Source organism: Bos indicus x Bos taurus, chromosome 1 (assembly GCF_003369695.1).
Source record: "Bos indicus x Bos taurus breed Angus x Brahman F1 hybrid chromosome 1, Bos_hybrid_MaternalHap_v2.0, whole genome shotgun sequence".
NCBI lineage: Eukaryota > Metazoa > Chordata > Mammalia > Artiodactyla > Bovidae > Bos > Bos indicus x Bos taurus.
In genome coordinates, this window is record NC_040076.1 from 143,062,086 (window position 1) to 143,082,258 (window position 20,173).

The window sequence follows — 20,173 nt, forward strand, 5'->3', positions numbered from 1 at the left end:
GATGAGGGCTGCAGAGGGCTCAGGACCAGGGGAGGGTGAACCAGCATGACTGTGCATCTGGAAACCTCCTCCAGCACCACGGCAACCAGGAAGGGAGCAGCTGACAGCTGGTCCAAGGTCAGCACTCAGGAGATGGTGGGGAGGGGCCTGGGGCCGCTGACAGAGGAAAGGAAACCCCAACACGCCTCACCAGCGGATCCAAGTGAGCTGGGCGGCCAATGGAGTGACTGGAGGAGAGAAAAGCAGTGCGGAGCGGGAGTCTCAGCAAGGTTTGGAGGCAAAGGGAGGAAGGAGCTGAACAGGACAGCAGTACGTGTCTGAGGACCGAGACGGAGCTGCCCACCTCATAGGCTGACAATGCACACGAGGACCAAGTCCAGGACCCTCTGCACGCTGTTATAACAGTGAACGTGGGTCATGACATATCTGCCCAAATCCACACATGGACCACAGCTGGAGCGAACGCACACGCATATGCTATGGTCTCTGGGCAATTACGATGCATCAAAGCAGGTTCAGCCTTGGTAAAAAAAAATTCTCATGAGTCATGTTGATAATTGGGAGAGCCGTGATGAGAAGGCGATGGCACCCCACTCCAGTACTTTTGAATCCCATGGACGGAGGAGCCTGGTGGGCTGCAGTCCATGGGGTCGTGAAGAGTCGGACGCAACTGAGCAACTTCACTTTCACTTTTCACTTTCATGCATTGGAGAAGGAAATGACAACCCACTCCAGTGTTCTTGCCTGGAGAATCCCAGGGACGGAGGAGTCTGGTGGGCTGCCATCTATGGGGTCACACAGAGTCAGACACGCCTGAAGCGACTTAGCAGCAGCAGCAGCAGCAGCATGTGGAGCAGGGGCAGAGGTTTATGGGGAAGTTTTGTATATTCCTCTCAATCTTGTTGTGAAACTAAAAACTTGCTCTAAATAAAATTTTTTTTTAATCCCCATCTCTGGCTCTAAGGTACCCAAGCTGCTGAAAAGGAGCAGCCTTTGATCACGAAGGTGGAAAGGAAAGTAAAATCCCCAAGAAAAAGGCAAGATGCAGTCAAGTCGAGGAGAGGTCAAAAAGCAAAGGAAGTGCTTGCAGAACGAGAGGTCCTAGTTCAGAGCACTTGGGGCCGGACTTCAACAGCGATGCAGGATGTGGGTGACAGTGTGCGTATCAGAAGGCAGCTGGAGAGAACCAAGCGGGGGACCTGCTTCAGTGACCCCAAGAGGGCTCGAGGCTGACAGCTGCTCACGCTGTGCTCAGGAGTCAGAAGGAAGCCTGTCAAGTAAGCAAGCAAACGTCTCTGCAGGCAGTCCTCCCACCTCCCGCTGCAGTGGACAGGAGCCCATCAGGACGAAGAGGCAGAGGGTTCCATACACCAGATCCAGAGAGGCAAGAAGAGACCCAGGCCCCACACCATGCCACAGAAACTGGAGGAGGGGCTTGGCTGGCCCTGCAAACACTGACCGTGTACAGACACAGAAGCAGGAGACAACAGAATGATAACAAATCATTAAGAAAAAGACAACCCAACAGAAAATGGGCAACAGGCATTCATGGAAAAAAAACTCATGCTATGAACATGTGAAGAGAGTCACACCCTCACTGGTAAGTTAAACCTAAAGACAGAAACAGAGATAACATGAGTGTTCTTTACAAGAACAGAACCATGAAGAACTGACGAGGGAGTGGGAAGACAGAGCTCTGTGCAGTGTGTGTGCAACTGTGCACTCTGGTGACCCATGGGGCAGCACTTCATAAAACTGAATGTGCGTGTCCTCTATCTCAAACACTGCACTTCTGGGAAAACTCTTCAAAGAACTCTCACACAAGTTAGCAAGGACATGTTTGCCAAAGATTTTCACTTTAACATTACATTGTAGAGTAAAACATGAAAATAAGATACATGTCCATCCATAGTGAGAACATAATTCAAACGTTACATTGTCTTTGATGCAAAATACTTACAAGGGTAAGAAGATCCACATACAACTTGTAAACATACACACACCACTAGGTAAGTTACATGTCACGTTGTACTACATGTACTGCTCATGTACACACACACTTAGGTGGACCGGAGAGCTTTGCTCCAGAGAAGACCGAGTCAACACACCCGCCCTCTCGCTGTCTCTGATGCAGCTATAAACTCTGGACAGAATACAAGGAGCAGCTAGGTTAGGCCCCAGAAAAGGAAACAGAAGCAGGTGGATTGTGAAGAAGACCATAACTGTAAGAACCACCAAACCAGCAGTTCACCACTCAGCCCCCAAGCCCAAGGTGGCCCTGACCCACACAGAGCATGCCAGTAGAAGCCCAGGGCTCAGGCTTGAGGAGATGAGGGGGAGCACTGACCAGGCTGGCGGTGGGAGCCCTCGGGTAACGCAGACTCTGTGGGAAGGGAATCATCCTCACCACCCAAAGGAACTGGGATCCTCTTCACTCCAGCACTTGCCCTGGGTGTGGGCACAGTGCAGGAATGTGACACCTCAGGACACAGAGAACCAGCCTTCCAGGGGAAGGACTAAAGAGGGCTCCTGAGAACAAACAAGCACCAAGACATCATGGAGAGTTAGGAGCTCAGGAATGTGACCCCACGAGGTCGCCTATAGACTCCAGGCCTCACCCCAGCTATGCATGTGTGGATCTGATCATAAGCAGCATGTACTAGACTCTGAGAACTAAAACATCACATCATCCAGGTCTTGGACAGGGACACATGAGAGGGGCAGACCCAAGAGCACTGCCAAGGCCTCTTAAAAGTGGAACTGACGGGAGTGGTTAGGATTTGGTGGTCAGGATTCAGCACTTTCACTGCCATGGCCCAGGTTCAATCCCTGGTCAGGGAACTGTGATCCTGCAAGCCACGTTAATGTGGCTAAAACCAAAACAACAACAAAAAATGGAACTGACATGGAAGTCATAAACAGAGAAGGCTGGTCAGAACTTGTGACCTGACCCCAACCAGGCTGACTGCCTGCTGCAACAAAACATCAACATTTCCCATAAGATTTAAGCAAGACTCAGGACCTCAAAGCATAATATTCAAATGTCCAGGATACAATCCAAAAATTACTCAGCCTATAAAGAAACAGGAAAAATCCCAACTCATGTGGAACAAGAGAATCAAAACATACCAAAGCCAAGATGACACAGATATAAGAAGTATCTGACAAAGACTTAAAGAAGCTATTAAATAAAGAGCTCCAAGAAGTAAAAGCAAACACCCAAAATAAATGGTGCAGTAGCAGAATCTGAAAATGGATCAAGGCTTCCTATCCTAATCTCTGCGGCCAACACGTAACACCCTGGTCATGTTAAGCTGGGCTTCCCTGTGTCACAACAGTAAAGAACCTGCCTGTCAGTGCAGGAGACGTGGGTTCAATCCCTGGGTTGTGAAGATTCCCTGGAAAAAGAAATGGCAACCCACTCCAGTATTCTTGCCTGGGAAATCCCAAGGACAGAGGAGCCTGGCAGACTCCAAAAGAGTCAGACATGACTTAGCAACTAAACCACAACAACATCGTGTTAAGTCACCTGGTCCAGGCAGTGAGACTCAGCAGATACAACTAAGGTCACTAATCAGCTGGCTCTGAGTTAATCAAAAAGGAGTTTATTCAGCTATGCCAAATGTAAACCTATGACCCCATCGAAAGCATAGTGTTTTCTCCAGCTGGTAGGAGAAGAAGAAATAGAAGAAGTTTCAAAGTGAAGTAAGATTCAGGGAGTTGCTTTGATCTGAAGATGGGGTGGGGGTCAGGTGATAAGGAATTCAATCACCCCTGGAAGCTAAACATGGCCCCACCTGACAGCCAGCAAGGATACAGGGACCAGACTCCTATAAACACAAGGAATTGGGTTCCTCCAGCAACCTGAATGCACGTGGAAGCAGACTCTGACCCAGAACCTCTGGAAAGAGACCCAACTGGACCATCCTTGATTGGGGCCTCGTGAGGCCCTGTTGGGATACCAAGCAAGCGCACTCAAACCTCTGACCTGCAGACCCTGAAGCAGGTGTTGTTTCAACCACTCCGTGCGTAGTAACTGGTCACACACAGGTGAAAGTGAGGCCAGGTTCTGGTCCCTGGAAGTGGGGTGCTGCCACAGCCATCACCTAGTCTAAAGTTCACCCACGACAGCATCTGGGACTCAATGATTGCCCTGAGATAGGAAGATTCCTTTTGCTTGTATTATTTTTCTAAAATAGTATCAAATAGAGAGTGCATCCCTTAATTCTCCAGGAAATTTGTTTCTTCTATTTTTTAGACCTATAGCTAAATTAACTGTGTTTGCTTGAAAAAGAGGCCCAATCAGCAAATTCTAACTCATATGTAAATAAACGTGAACTTTTCAATACTAGCCACCGTACACTTTGAGTCTGGTACACTGTCCGGGCTTCAGGTCCCCTAGAAGCTGCAGTATGGTGTCCAGGAGCACCCGACTCGAGTTAACCAGGAATTCACGGCCACTGGCTATGGCGGCTACATCTGCAACAGAAAGAGGACACAGAGCATCAAAATCATTGCTACTTCAAAACCTAGAGAAGTCTATCCAAGACAGAGGAGTGTTGCTGTCTTTCTTCTAACATACCTAATGAACGCAGAATAGTTAGCCACAGAGCCAACAGCCAGAATAGGGTAACTGAGAAGCAGAGCAGTCGTAAGAAGGTGAGCAATGTCCACTGTGATTAGCAAAGGGCTGGGTGGTGGAACAGAGCGCTGGGTCTAAATACAGGTGCAGTCTGGCCACAGCACAGCAAGTGGACACCAGGCTCCGGAATACTGGATAAACAGCTATGAGCGGTCAGGGTCCAAACAGAAGGTCGGGGCTGGGGACTTTATCTGGGACCAAGGACACTAAAATACACCTTCAACCCTAGGAGTGAAATCCTGAGGACTTTAAACTAGAATACCAAACTGAAATCATGAGGTCAAAAGAGACCAGGACAAAAACTGATTACAAGAAAAGTTTTTTTATAAATTGTACACACCACTGTGGGTCAGCGAGTGTCACCTTTCTTCATGCTTGAGGTCCCACAGAACCAACAAGGAAACCAGACCAAGTCATCACCCTGCCTCCCCAGGGACACTGTGGAGCTAACACTGGCTCCGTCACACTCCCAGATACCTACAAGGACACGTCAGTAATCCAGAATATTTATTTATGTGCCGGTATGATTTTTCCTTGGCTAGGTCTAACAATAAAGCATGATTCAGAGTGACTGAAATTCCTAACCCACATGAGCCGGTCTGGCTGGAGGAGACACAGGGCAGCGGCACCCGGAGGCCTCTGGCCTCACCAGATGCACTTCCAGTTAAGTGTGGTGTTCACGGGACGGTTCTGGCAAGATCCTCTACAAGTTTAAGAAACTGTTCTATTTTTCGTTTGCTAGTAACTATCAAGAATGGAGGATAAATTCTATCACTGACTTGCTCTGTCTTTGATTAACTGTTATCTAATAGCAGAATATAAATGTCATCTATGCTACCAGGCCAACCCTATGGAACCAGACACTGGACATTCCTGATCAAACGAGAATATTAAAGTCTCCTAAACCTAACAGATTTGTTCCCATTTTTGCTTGGTATTCCAGCAATTTTTGCCTCATAATTGCCTCATGCTATTTAATTTGGAATATCATTTCATGACAGCGATAACTTTACTGAAGACAGGACCCTTCACTGACAAATGTGATGTTATTTGTTCAATAAATTTGAACCTGATGCCTATATTTTCTATCACAAGAAACACTCTAGTTTTACTATAGAAATACCTTGGGGGAAATGAAGCATTGGGCATCATAAACTCAAAGTCATTCTAAGGAAGTTTTTGGAGATGACATTCTTCATATTAAGAAAGGAAACACACGTTCTAGCTACATACTTCAGTAGTTTCCAGAGATGACTTGCCAACAAACCATACCTCTGGTCTGCAGGCCTTGTGTTGTTCCTGACTTGGGTATGAGCAGCAGAACGCAACCCACCTGCTGCACAACTCTCAAGGCAAGACAGAAGGAACCTGGCAGCTTCCACCTCTGTCCCTTGCCAGCTGCTCTGGGAGCCCTGGTTGCTAGGAAAGAAATCTAACTCTTGCTGAGATGCAACTACATTCAAGTATACCATGGAGAGGCCCGAGACGCCACAAGGAGAGGAGGAGTCCTGCTCACCCCCCGCTGTGCTACCCACAGCAATGTGAGTCAGCCCAGCTGAGGTCCCAGTCAGAGCAGAGCAGCAGCAGATCCTGCCTGCCAAGTCCAGAGCAAACTGCAAGTTCTTGAGAGAAATAAATGACTGGTAGTGTTTAATGACAAGATTTGGGGGCAGTCTGTTACATAGCAACAGATAACAGAAACATCACTAACATGTCACTCAAGAAAAAAGTTAGAGCAAAACGTACATTGTACCAGAGCAAGCAACACCACCCGACAAGACGCAGCACCTTGACTGGCGCGTGAGGTCCCTTCCCACGTATCCAGTATTGTAAGGGTGAAGGCCAATCCTCCCTTTCACTAAGCACAGGTGAAGGAGCAACTATGAAGTAAAATAAATGTCAACAAAGTTCTACACTGACAGCTCCAGGAATTATCAGTCTATCTGCGATACGTGAGTTAGCCCTAGGACTGTGAAGGATTGCTGGTTTACTTTTCTGTTAAACTGCACGTTTTTTTCTCCTCTAGGTTCATTTTTCTTCAAAGTTTATAGGTACTTCTAGAAGTTACCATAGTAATTATATAATTTAAGAAATGAAACTAGTGTGAATTACATATGCTGATAAAAAATATAAAAAGTTGAGGGGTATTATGTATGATACTTTTGCTTTACCTTGTAATTATTTTGTCTTATTTTTTATAATAGGAATCATAATAAGGTACAGACATAATAATAGTAACACAGATCAATGGTAGAAGTGAGAGTCCAGAAATAAACACTCAAATTTATGATTAACTGATTTTCAAGAATTGGGATCAAGACAATTGAATGGAGACAGGATAAAAGAATTATCTTTTCAACAAATGGTGCTGGGACAACTCGATAGCCACATGCAAAGAAAAAAGACTGAACCCCTACCTTATACCATACATAAAAATTAACCCAAAATGGATCAAAGAGACAAATGTGTGAGCTAAAACTATAAAACTCTTAGAAGAAAACACGGGGTAAATCTTCATATTCTTGAATTAAACCAATGACTTCTTATATATGACAACAAAAAAGCAAGTAACTAAAGAAAAAAATACACTGTTGCTGCTGCTGCTAAGTCACTTCAGTCGTGTCCGACTCTGTGGACCCCATATACGGCAGCCCACCAGGCTCCCCGTCCCTGGGATTCTCCAGGCAAGAACACTGGAGTGGGGTGCCATAAATACACTGTATATCATCAAAAAGGTACCACTTTTGTGCTTCAAAGGACACTACCAAGAAGCGAAAAGACAACTACAGAATGACAGAAAAGTTTTGTAAATAATATACCTGATAAGGGGCTGGTATCTAGAATATACAAAGAACTCTAACAACTCAATAATAAAAAGACAAATGACTTAATTTTGAAATGTGCAAAGGACTTAAATAGACATTTCTCCAAAGAAGAGACACAAATGGCCAACGAATACATGAAAAGATGCTCAACCTACTGCACTGGGTTAGATAAATTTCCACCATGGAAGAGCGTGTGTTCAGACTGTTAGGGCACCCAGTCAAAGAAAAATCAAGGGCCAGGCCTATGCTGGCAGAGCTCCGCTGCCAGCCAGGTGCTATCACCTGTTGACCCATCATGAATTAAAGAGCTCCAAGCAGATCCCCCGACTTTCCAACAGCCCATCTACAAGTGTAATTCCTTTCTTTCTATTTGTTCAGATTCCTTCCCTTAACACTCAATTGCACTCTCAGGAAAGACAGACTCCAAGCACCTTCCGTTTCTCCCAATCTCTAACTGTCATTCTGGGACCATCATCACCCCTGCTCTCTGGACACAGCTCCTGCAAAGTTTAACAGATAGGCGTTTATTTTGTAAATGAAATGGATAGGCACTACAGAAGGAAAATTTTTAGAGTCCTAGAAAACTCTCCTACACACAAATTACAACCAAGCTGAATATTATTTGCCCATACTGTGTATGATTCAAGAAACAACCACAAAATTAACTATAATCCCAGAGCCCCTATCAGTGAAAGGTTCTATTGTTGTGTCCAACTCTTTGCAGCATACTAGGCGCTTCCCTGTCCTTTACCATCTCCCGGGTTTGCTCAAACTCATGTCCATTGAGTTGATGCCACCATCCAACCATCTCATCCTCTGTTGTCTCCTTTTCCTCCCGTCCTCAATCTCACAGTCCTCCTCTTACATTCCATCAATCTGGAAAACTCTAAGACTGACTGTGCCTAAGTGAAAGAGGACAGTGAAAAAGCTGGCTTAAAGCTCAACATTCAGAAAATGAAGATCATGGCATCTGGTCCCATCAAATCATGGCAAATAGATGGGGAAACAGTGGAAAGAGTGGCTGATTTTATTTTTTTGGACTCCAAAATCAATGCAGATGGTGACTGCAGCCATGAAATTAAAAGATGCTTACTCCTTGGAAGGACAGTTATGACCAACCTAGATAGCATATTAAAAAGCAAAGACGTTACTTTGTCAACAAAGGTCTGTCTAGTCAAGGCTATAAGTAGTCATGTATGGATGTGAGACTTGGACTATAAAGAAAGCTGAGCATCGAAGAATTGATGCTTTGAACTGCAGTGTTGAAGACTCTTGAGAGTCCCCTGGACTGCAAGGAGATACAACCAGTCCACCCTAAAGGAGATCAGTCCTGGGTGTTCATTGGAAGGACTGATGTTGAAGCTGAAACTACAATCCTTTGGCCACCTGATGCAAAGAGCTGACTCATTTGAAAAGACACTGATGCTGGGAAAGATTGAGGGCAGGAGGAAAAGAGGACAACAGAGGATGAGATGGTTGGATGGTGTCACTGATTCAATGGACATGAGTTTGGGTCAACTCCGGGAGTTGGTGATGGATAGGGAAGCCTGGTGTGCTGTGGTTCATGGGGTCCCAAAAGAGTCAGACATGACTGAGCAACTGAACTGAACTGTCTGTGCTTATCTTTTAACTGAGCCAGCTACAAAAGGGACATGAGTTTCAAGGAAACACTCCAATTCCACAAAACAACAGCTCCTTATCTTGGTCACACTCTGTCAACTGAAGGAAGGGCATTATCTAAGGAGAGATTACAAAGTATCCCCAATTATCCAAGACAAACCACTGAAAGACGACTAAGACAATGTCTGTGATTAACTGGATATTGTAGATAACAGGTATCAAATTCTCCTGAATTAGCAAGACCTCTATATAGATAGATGACATCAAACATGTCAGATTCACGCCCAGGGGACACAGAAACCAAAACAGTTTTCAGCATGTCAAAACAGCTCTCTGCATTTACCTCTAACATCCCAGATTATCATAAACTTTCTGTGTATAAGACAGGTTAAGGCCATGATACAGGGCAGTGGTTCTCCAAGTGGCAAGGGAGCACAATTTTGCCACCAAGAGACACCTGGCAACCACTGGAGACACTCTTGGCTGTCACCCCAGGGGCTGCTCCTGGACTCTCAGGGCAGAGTGCAGGGATGTTCCTAAACCCCACAATGCAAAGAACACCCCCAAACAGAGAATTTCCTGCTGAGGCTGAGAAACATGCTCTAGGGACAGTTACTCAAGGACATGGCACACAGCAAAGGCTAACTGGCCTCAGAGGCCACCACCTGATCCCAGAGGCAAGGCCCACAGCCTCCTTTCTCAGAGCACCCGCAGTCCAGGGCTGGGGCAGACCTTCATCCTCATCTGGGGGCCTAAGCCTCTCTTTTCAGAAGACGAAGCTGGGGGTCACAGTGTAAAGAGCACAGGGCTGGTCAGCGGTGGAAGAGGAACTGGACTCTGCTCCCCTGTGTCAGTGCAAGCGCGTGAGGGCGGGAATCAGGAGGCAGAAGCACAGAGGGGCCTGGAGCAGCGCTGGTCACTGACACAAGGGCGCGCTGCTATAAGCTCTGTGCAACTATTACGTCCATGACAGATGAGCTGGATCCAGTCCTGCCACAAATTATCAACAACCAAAAAAGTAACTTGGGGGAGTTCTCTGACAGTCTAATAGTTAGGATTCGGCACTCTCACTGCTGGGCCCGGGTCCTCCCTGGTTGGGGATCTAAGATGCCACAAGCTATGAGGCATGGCAAAAAAAAGAAATTTTGATTCGTTAATCATTACCTAAGGGCTTCCCTGGTGGCTCACTGGTAAAGAATCCACCTGCCAGTGCAGAAGACATGATTTCGATCCCTGGGTCAGGAAGATCCCCTGGAGAAGAAACTGGCAACCCACTCCAATATTCTTGCTTGGGAAACCCCATGGACAGAGGAGCCTGGTGGGCTACAGTCTATAGGGTCACAAAAGAGTTGGACACGACCTTGAGACTAAACAACAATCATTACCTAACACTGTTTGAATGAATAAACCCAGAATTTAGAGACAAGGAGTGCAATTATAACTTCCAAATAGTCAAAAAGTAGAAAGGGTAGTCAGAAAAATAAGTTTTCCATTTGTAAGCTAAGCAAGTTAACCTTCACAGGGTTGCGATAACAATTTGCCATCTCCTTTTAAGTTCTATATGTGTCCACTTATAAAATTGTAGAAAACCACCGCACACCCTTTGTTAAACAAGACCTTGGGTTACAATATGTTGCCACTTACCCAAAGCTCAGTAACATGCACAACACTGTGTGAGGTACTGAGCAGGCATTATAAAAATAAAGAGGAAATAAAGTCCAGAGAACTGACATCCCAGGAAGTGGACTAGCTGGGCCTAAAAATCCATACTTTGTGTTACTATTAACCTATTATGAACAACAGTGACTATGGATAAGAAAAATTCACTAATTTCACAGTTTAAACCAATCTCTGACAGCCAGCTTTTGCTTAGGACACAGTAAACTGAAAAGAGCGACACCTCCATTCTTTAAAAAGAGGCAGGTAGATAATTGAAAAATCACAACTTATCCTGAACACATCAGAGTTGAGGTTGCAGAATCAACCGACTGACAGGAAAAAATAGGAAAAGGCAGGCGCTGCAAGGAGAAATGGGAGGCCAGCACCTGCTCCCCTAGGGTGGACACTGGACACCAGACAGGCCAGCCAGGAAAATTCAGCTAAAAGGTGCAGCAAACTGCCAGACGAGCAGCTGCGTGGTGCTGATGGTGGGCGGAGGGGTGGGCTGCAAAAGGAACGGGGAGGAAGCGGGGGGACAAGAGGGAGGAAATGGAACCTTTCCATGTCTTCACTGTGGTGGTAACGTGACTGCATGCATTTGTCAAAACTTGCAGGACTGCAACAAGGTGAAAAGAAAAGCTGTAATGGGAGCGTTTCCCACAGGTAAGTTTAAAAGACAGAGGATCTATCTGACAGCTAACCAAGGCATCTGCTGTCCTGCCTACTCCCCGTGGAACAGTCTTGGGATCTGAGACACGGAAGGCCCCGAGGCCTCAGGAGAGCAGCAGTAAACGCCAACACAATCGCGTAAGCACTGCATCACGGTCATCAGCCTGTAAGGGGAACGCAATGCAGACACGCCCACTTCTGACTCTTCATGAGGGCTCCTAAGTGAGCCACGCCAGGCAGGGAAAAACAAAGCCAAGTTGAGCCTGGCTGCTGAGCAACAGGCTGGCCTTGCCCACTGGCCCACGACCTCACCACTGCACACCAGCTGGCAATTGAAGCAATTCAAAATCACAATTCAGCAGAATGGAAAGTCACATACATCACAGACTTTTGGAGTCACTTGCACACAGCAGAAAATCTAATCATCAAATTTGCAAGTATTAAACATTCTGCTAAAAAAGAGACCCCAGGGATCCCTGGTGGTCCAGTGGCTAAGACTCCACACTCCCAATGCGGATGATCTAAGTTCCACCCATGATCAGGGAACTAAATCCCGCACACGGCAACTAAAGATCCCACGTGCCACCAAATAACTAAACTAAGACCTCGGGCAGCCAAATACCTAAGTATTTATTTAAAAAAGAAAAGAAGAAAAGATATCTTACAGCAATTTTAGAAGGTGGAGCAGTGCAAGCCTCAACCAGCTGAAGAGGCTATGATGAAAGTCCATGAGGCAGTCCTCCAGCAGACAAAGGCCAAATCAGGACTGGACAACACCCGGGTCTCAACATCTGCCCGTGAAGAATATCACCGGCTCTTAAGGGCTTATGAAGAAATTGTCTACATGAGATCCACTGCATTAGGATTTCAGTAGATGAGGAAAAATAACATTTCCCCTCTATTTAAGAGCAGAGAATCACCCTAAGAGGAGCATAGCATACAGCAGATGAAAGAACAATGTAAGAAAGTAAGTCATAGCACTATAACTATTTCACTGACTTCAGAACAAAGAGCCTTAATACTCACTAGTATATACCACGTTCTACTGTATTAGCATTAATTATTTAGTCATTTGGCTTTATCCTTTGCAGCAGTTTTGCCATTAGAATTCTATCTAATCATAACTATAATCTTTGGGGAAAACTCACTAAAGAGACAATTTAGATTTTTTGGAATTCTTTAATTACAATAGCACATTGATGGATGTGAGTCTGAGTGAACTCTGGGAGTTGGTGATGGACAGGGAGGCCTGGCATGCTGCAATTCATGGGGTCGCAAAGAGTCGGACACGACTGAGCGACTGAACTGAACTGAATTACAACAGCAAAACAAGAGCAAGAGCCTACCTGAAGCTCTGCTTAAGGCTTTTACTTTAGGTAGATATAAGTAAATGACGATGACGCCAAACAACAAGTAGCTAAACATACAGTTTTGACTTCTGTCAACGGACAGAACTGAGCAGAACATGCAGCGCCGTCCTGTTTCCTAAGGTGAGCTGCTCATACTCACTGATGCTTACTTATCAGAATCACTGGGTGATGCTCCACAACACACACCCAGTCCCTACCCCGTCCACTGAGTCAGCGCCTCCAGGGCAGGAGCCTATCTGAACCAGAGGTATTCATGCGCACACACCCTAACTGTGATCACTGCTCTGGAATATATCCCGGAAAGTCACTACATTCACAGGGAATTACTCACTTGTTACGATTCCGGCCAAAGCAAAAACAAATTGATTTTCATCAGAATCCAGCTCCTTAACATCCCCATCCAGCGACTTCACAAAACTCTCCATTGTTTGACCAGTGATGTTGAAAAACTTCAAAGCTTTATCCTGAAAGTTTAGAAATGAGAACGTCACAACCTTTCAGGGCTACCAGCAGGAAAACACTTTCAAAGTGAAGGACACAGAAGACTCCAGTTTTAATTACAGAAGCAGTATTTTAAAATCTGTTCCCTCGTTAAAACTTCCTGTTGAAAAGATCAAGAAAAAAAGAGGTTTGGGGCATGTAGAAAAATTACCTTGAAGACTGATATAGTAGTAGTAGTAGTTAAGTCGCTAAGTTGTATCCAACTCTTGCGACCCCATGGACTGCAGCCTGCCAGGCTCCTCTGTCCATGGGATTCTCCAAGCAAGAATACTGGAGCGGGTTGCTATTTCCTTCTCCAGGGGATCTTCCCGACCCAGGACTCAAAACCGGGTCTCCTGTATTGCAGGCCAGTTTTTTACCGACTGAGCTATAAGGGAAGCCCATACATATGGGAAACAGTTCAAATTTATACAGTGACAGAAGTACTTGGACAATTCACCCAAAAATATACTAGAAATAAACCAGAAAAATAGGTTATCTATTCTAGGCATGAAACCAGAGGTTTTCAAACCTTTGGCAGAAATTATTTTTCAAATAAAATCTTAAATGAAACCTCAACACATAAAAGACAGCAAACAGGCTCATCTGGCATTTAAGACTCTTTGTGACCCCATGGACTGTAGCCCACCAGGCTCTTCTGTCCATGGGATTTCCCAGGTCAGAAGACTGGAATGGGTTGCCATTTCCCTTCCAGGGGATCTTCCTGACCCAGCAATCAAATGAGGATCTCGTGCATGGAAGCCCATTTACGTCTCCATTCCTCAGCAAAAAGAGTTTCCAAGTTCACAGAGCCTTGAAAGCAGTTCCTTGGGGGAAGGAGGAAGAGGAGGCAGGGTTCTAAGAAACGGTCTGAAAACCAGAGCCTGTACAATGGCACAAGAGAACTACATGAGGTGATATAAATATCCTTACTAGATTGTGGAGATATTACACACCTCCAAAAATTAGCTGAAGAACACTAAGTTGTACACCTACAATAAATGAATTTTATGATACATAAGTTATACCTTAAGAAAGCTCAATAAACTTTAAAATACACTTAGTCCCTCCACCATTTCTATCTCTACAACTGACGAGTAAGTACTACATTGGCCCTCCCACCAACCATGCACCCTGGGTGTTTATTTCCATTCAGGACCACACGATCCCCCAGAGTCAGAGCACAGTCTTCCTAGGCCGTCATCCTCTCGGCTGGGGAGGCCATCCTGTCACCAGTCACGCTTAGACCACACAGCTCCCCCACTTCCCATCCCCCTATTCTATCACTTGGGGGGACGGGGAAGGGGCAGCTACGATGTCTTCCTGGCCAGTCTCCACATCCACAGCCTCACCCCCCTCCATCCTCATTCACTGTCAGGTTGAGCTGCCCAAATTCTCTTGTCACTTTTTCATTCAAACAGCCTTAAGGAATCTTGTCCCAGAGGCCTTAAGGAATCTGTCCTGGACTGCTCCATCAACACACTAACCCCTACCCTGTGTCAGGAGACTCACACACCCTCCCTGCGTTTCACTCCAGGCCTGAGTACCCTTCCCTCCTCCTGAGCCACCCTCCTCACTTCCTGTTACTGCTGCTGTGCCAGTGAATCAAGGTTCATTCCAAATCTCTCTTCCTCTGTGAAGTTCCTTGACTTGTGTATGCACATGCTATTAACATCTATTTTATATATACATATATGATAAATAACACAAGGGCTTCCCTGGTGGTGCAATGGTAAAGCATCCGCCTGCCAATGCAAGAGACGCGGGTTCGATCCCTGGGTCAGGAAGATCCCCTGGAGAAGGAAATGACAACCCACGCCAGTATTCTTGCCTGGGAAATCCCATGGGCAGGGGAGCCTGGTGGGCTACAGTTCATGGGATTGCAAAAGAGTTGGACTCGACTCAGCAACTAAACAACAACAAAATAATATATAACATTCAGGCAATGAAATATTGTATTACCCCTGGAAATAAGGTATGTAAAAGCACTTAAAAGTCTGTTATATGTTCACAGATGTCAAGTAACGATCCTGACGTAGAGCTACCTCCACAACACCATACCGACTCTGGGACAGAAGGGAGCTCACTCCCTTCATCTGACACACCCCTGGATCCAGGTTACCTCAGGCTCTACACAGCTGGGATTCCAAAAGTACCTGACGAGCACAGCAAAAGGGTCTAGTCTGGAGGTGCCCAAACAGAGGCGCTGTGCCTTCACGTTACACAAGCACGAGTCAAGCGTCCAGCCAGCCCGGGGCGTGCTCACCCCGCCCAGGATGGCCTTGACCACCTCCTCGCTGCTGGAGACACCCCACAGGATGGTGCAGGCCGCGGCGCCCAGCTCCGTGCAGTACTCGGCCTGCTGCAGCAGCTGCTGCTTCGCCTCGTTCAGCTGCTGGCGGAGAGCCAGTTTCTCCTGAAACCAAAACAGGATAAAATCAGAGAAATGGACAGCATTCAGCCTCAAAGCACCTGTACTGTGTTCCCCCTTTTGAAGACACTCAAAGAAATGAACACAGGATATAATAAACAGCAAGCGAATGAAAACTAGCCCAGGGTGAGGCACAACTCATATTTTTTTTAAATTGCAGGGGCAAAAAGAACACTCAAAAAACATGCCACTGCACTGGAGTTTATAAATACTGCCAAAGACATGAATTCAACTTCTTCTAAGTCAGATGGGAAACGCAGCATCTCAGGTCCCAGGGGCTATACCCAGGACAGCACTGCCTAGCGCACTGCTTGTTGACAGTAGCAAGCCAACACAGCAGTTCTCTCATAGAGAAGTGTTTCTATACTTCTGTATAGAAGTATTCTATACTTCTAAATTTCTATAAAAATGCCAGGTGACACAGTCAAGACCAGGCAGGAAAGATGGGAGCAGGAGGAGGAGAGGAGAGAGGAGGAAGGGCCTCCTGGGCATGCTCTGACCCAGCAAGCCAAGCCCAGAGTCACAGGAAGATGGAGTCCAGCTTTCTCAATCTCCCACAGCCCCCGAAGGAACAGCTGACGAGTCAGCCAGGGTTCTTACCAAGGCAGCCGTCCCCCTGACGTCGCCTCTGTCCACACAGGCACTCCTAAAGGTTCACCTTCGGGTGAATCTTGGCTGCTGTGGGCCTTCCCGCCACCCCCACCCCCCCAACCATTAATGCCAGAGTCACTCTTCCATGTTTCCTGAGGTTTCCTGACTTAATAAGTGTTAGTCACTCAGTTGTGTCCAACTCTTTGAGACCCCATGGACTGTAGCCCACACCAGGCTCCTCTGTCCTAGGATTCTCCAGGCAAGAATGCTGGAGTGGGTTGCCAGGCCCTCTTCCAGGGGGTCTTCCCAACCCAGGGATGGAATCCAGGTCTCCCACACTGCAGGTGGATTCTTTACCAGCTGAGCCACCACATAGTCATATTTACATGAGAAAAATGGTCCCTGAGCCTAGGACACTTGCTAAAACTGCTTTATGTGATTTATTAACTCTGGGTCTTTAATATCTGCCTTCATCAGGACAGAAGTCCGGTTCCTAAATGTGCACTTCAGCCACTCAAGCTGTGGTGACATATGCAAACACTGATTCACAGCCTTTCCTTCAGAATTCCAGCTTTTCTCACAACTGAAGCAGGATGCACTGTGATTAGTCTGGTTATCTTGGCTCTTCGGTAAGATCAACAAGAACTGTTGGGAATGACCATCAGAACTGTCTTCTGTGGTCACATCTGGCGGTTGCAGGCAGATATGCCCTGACACAGGGCTGTACAAGCTGTACAATGATATCAAGAACTCAAAGAAAATAATTCCATTCACAGTAACACTCTCCTTTCATCTAGAATATATCGAGAGCACTTTATCTTTTAATTATATTTAATCAGAGGATAACGGCTTTACAACATTGTGTTGGTTTCTGCCAGACATCACCATGAATCAGCCGTAGGCACACGTGTGCCCTTCCTCCTGAGCCTCCTTCCCACCTCCCACTCTACCCCATCCCTCTAGGTTGTCACAGCACCGGGCTGAGCTCCCTGAGTCACACAGCACATTCCCACTGGCTGTCCATTCTACATGTAGCGATGTATATGTGTCCACACTGCTCTCTCCATTTGTCCCACCCTCTCCTTCCCCAACTGTGTCCAAAAGTCTGTTCTCTATGCCTGGCTCTCCACTGCTGCCCTGAAAACAGGCTCATCAGTATCATCTTTCTAGATTCCACATATATGTGTTAATATACAATATTTGTATTGTATACAATACTTTCTCTTCTCTGTATACAATACTTCTCTCTGTATAACAGGCTCTATGTTCCTCCACCTCTTTAGGACTGACTCAAATGTGTTCTTTTTTATAGCTGAGTAATATTCCACTGTATATATGTACCATAATCTCCGTATCCATTCATCTTGATGGGCATCTGGATCACTCCATGTCCTAACTGCTGTAAGTAGTGCTGCAATGAACACTGGGGTACGTGTGCTTTTTTCAATCATGGTTTCTTCAGGGTATATGCCCAGTAGTGGAATTGTTGGCTCATATGGTAGTTTTATTCCTATTTTTTAAGGCATCTCCATACTGCTCTCCATAATGGCTGTATCAGTTTACATTCCCACCAACAATGCAAGAGGGTTCCCTTTTCTCCATACCCTCTCTCCAGCATTCATTGTTTGTAGATTTTTTTGGTGATGGCCATCCTGAGGTGACATCTCATTGTAGTTTCGGTTTGCATTTCTCTAATAATGGACAATGTTGAGATGAAAACACATCTTTTCATGTGCTTATTAGCCATCTAGATATCTTCTTTGGATAAGTCTTTTTAGGTCTTCTGCCCAATTTTTGATTGGGTTGTTTGTTTTTCTAGTATTGAGCTCCATGAGCTGCTTATATATTTTGGAGATTAATCTTGTCAGTTGTTTCACTTGCTATTATTTTCTTCCATTCTGAGGGTTGTCTATTCATCTTGTTTATAGTTTCCTTTGCCATGCAAAAGCTTTAAGTTTAATTAGGTCCCCTTTGTTTATTTCTGTTCTTATTTCCACTATTCTAGGAGATGGGTCATAGAGAATATTAGTATATATCAAGAATGCATCAAATTTAACAGTTAAAAAAAAATCCAACTAGAAAATGGGCAAAAGACACAAACAGATATTGTATGGGAAAGAATATATAGACAACAAATAAGCACATGAAGATGTTCAGCATTATTAGCCAACAGGGAAATGCAAATTAAAACTACAACACATCTATCAGAACGGCTAGAATAAAAAACAGTGAGAACACCAAATGCTAATCAGGATGTGGAGGAAGTGAATCACTCAGCACTGCTGGTGATGAAACGGTATGACCACTCTGAAAAACAGCTGGGTAATTTCTTACAAAATTGAACATGTACCTACCACGCAGCCCAGTAATTGCACTCTTGGGCATTTAGCCCAGAGAAATGGAGACATACATTCACACGAAAACCTACATACAGATGTTCATAATACCTTTATTCATAATACCCCCCAAAAATAGAAATAACCCAAATGTCCTTAAATGGGAGAATATTTAAACTGTGATATTTGTGAGGTTCATTTCTGATTGTAACTGAACTATATTATCAGTTAATTTTTGTTTAAAAATTTTCCTGAAATAATATACAATGTTTGCAACAACTTCCCGTTTATTATCGGAAAAGTAGTGACTCTTTCCTAACGGGTTAAAAACTAAATATAGATAACCAAAACTATATTTCATGACTGCAGCCATGAAAGACACTTGCTCGTTAGAAGAAAAGCTATGACAAGCCTAGACAGCATATTACAAAGCAGAGATATTACTTTGCCTACAAAGATCCATATAGTCAAAGCTATGGTTTTTCCAGCAGTCATGTACGGGTATGAGAGTTGGACAATAAAAAAAGGCTGAGCATCGAAGAATTGATGCCTTCAAACTGTGGTGTTAGAGAAGACCCGAGAGTCCCTTGGACTGCAAGGAGATCTAACCAGTCAATCCTAAAGGAAGTCAGGCCTGAATATTCATTGGAAGGACCAATGCTGAGGCTGAAACTCTAATACTTTAGCCACCTGATGCAAAAAAACTGACTCACTGGAAAAGACTCTGGTGCTGGGGAAGATTGAAGGAAGGAGGAGAAGAGGACAACAGAGGATGGGATGGTTGGATGGCATCACCAACTCGATGCCCATGAGTTTGAGCAAGCTCCGGGAGTTGGTGACGGGCAGGGAAGCCTAGCGTGCTGCAGTCCACGGGGTCACAAAGAGTCGGACACAACTGAGCTACTGAACAACAAACCAAAACTAGCAGTCTGAATTTAAGTTAATTTAGTATGAAAAGATGCCAGCCTAAGAAAACACACCGAGAATGAAGCCATAAGTAAGCCACAAACACGCAGCTCCTTGGTGGGAACACGGGGACTCCGCCCATTGTCTGTGCCAGTCCACACACACGGGGAAGCAGGGTCAGGCACTAAAATCTCAGCCAGCAGAGACATGGCGGGAAGCCACAGCTGGCTTTATAACAGCACAAGCCTTCCAAAGTCATTCAGAGAGATATCCCCAACAATTCACTGGCTCTTTCTTCTTTCAAGTTCAAAGGCTGCCACTGCCAGAACTCTCCCAGCCCGCCTCCTAGATCACATCAAGACCCATCGAGGCTCCTCCATTGACTCCACTGAGGAAACACCTCAACGCGGGGCAGGAGCCAACCTGTGCTGGTCCCTGGGACTGAGTTCTGGGGTCAGCGCACGTCTTTAGAATTCTGAGTCCACACTCTGACTTCTGGTCTTTCCTTACATGCTGGTTTGAGTGCCATCTGCATTCTCCCCATGACTTTTCCCCAGACTGAAGTCTTACTAGCAACGCTCTAATTCAGGATCCAGTCCTGCATTCTTTCCTGGTTCCTCAACTCTAAAATAAGCCTGCAGAGT

The 20,173-nt window shown here is 45.6% G+C and overlaps 1 protein-coding gene across 1 annotated transcript in view; it reads right to left on the reverse strand.

Annotated features, from left to right (window-relative positions):
• The window catches only part of HSF2BP (heat shock transcription factor 2 binding protein), an 87,448-nt gene that overhangs the window by 46,505 nt on the left and 20,770 nt on the right, over positions 1–20,173 (reverse strand). The window contains exons 5-7 of the mRNA XM_027547162.1: positions 15,532–15,681; positions 13,117–13,249; positions 4,362–4,479 (exon numbers count right to left, since the gene is read on the reverse strand). Of these exons, the coding sequence (XP_027402963.1) occupies positions 4,362–4,479; positions 13,117–13,249; positions 15,532–15,681 (401 nt within the window). The remainder of the gene's footprint in view (positions 1–4,361; positions 4,480–13,116; positions 13,250–15,531; positions 15,682–20,173) is intronic.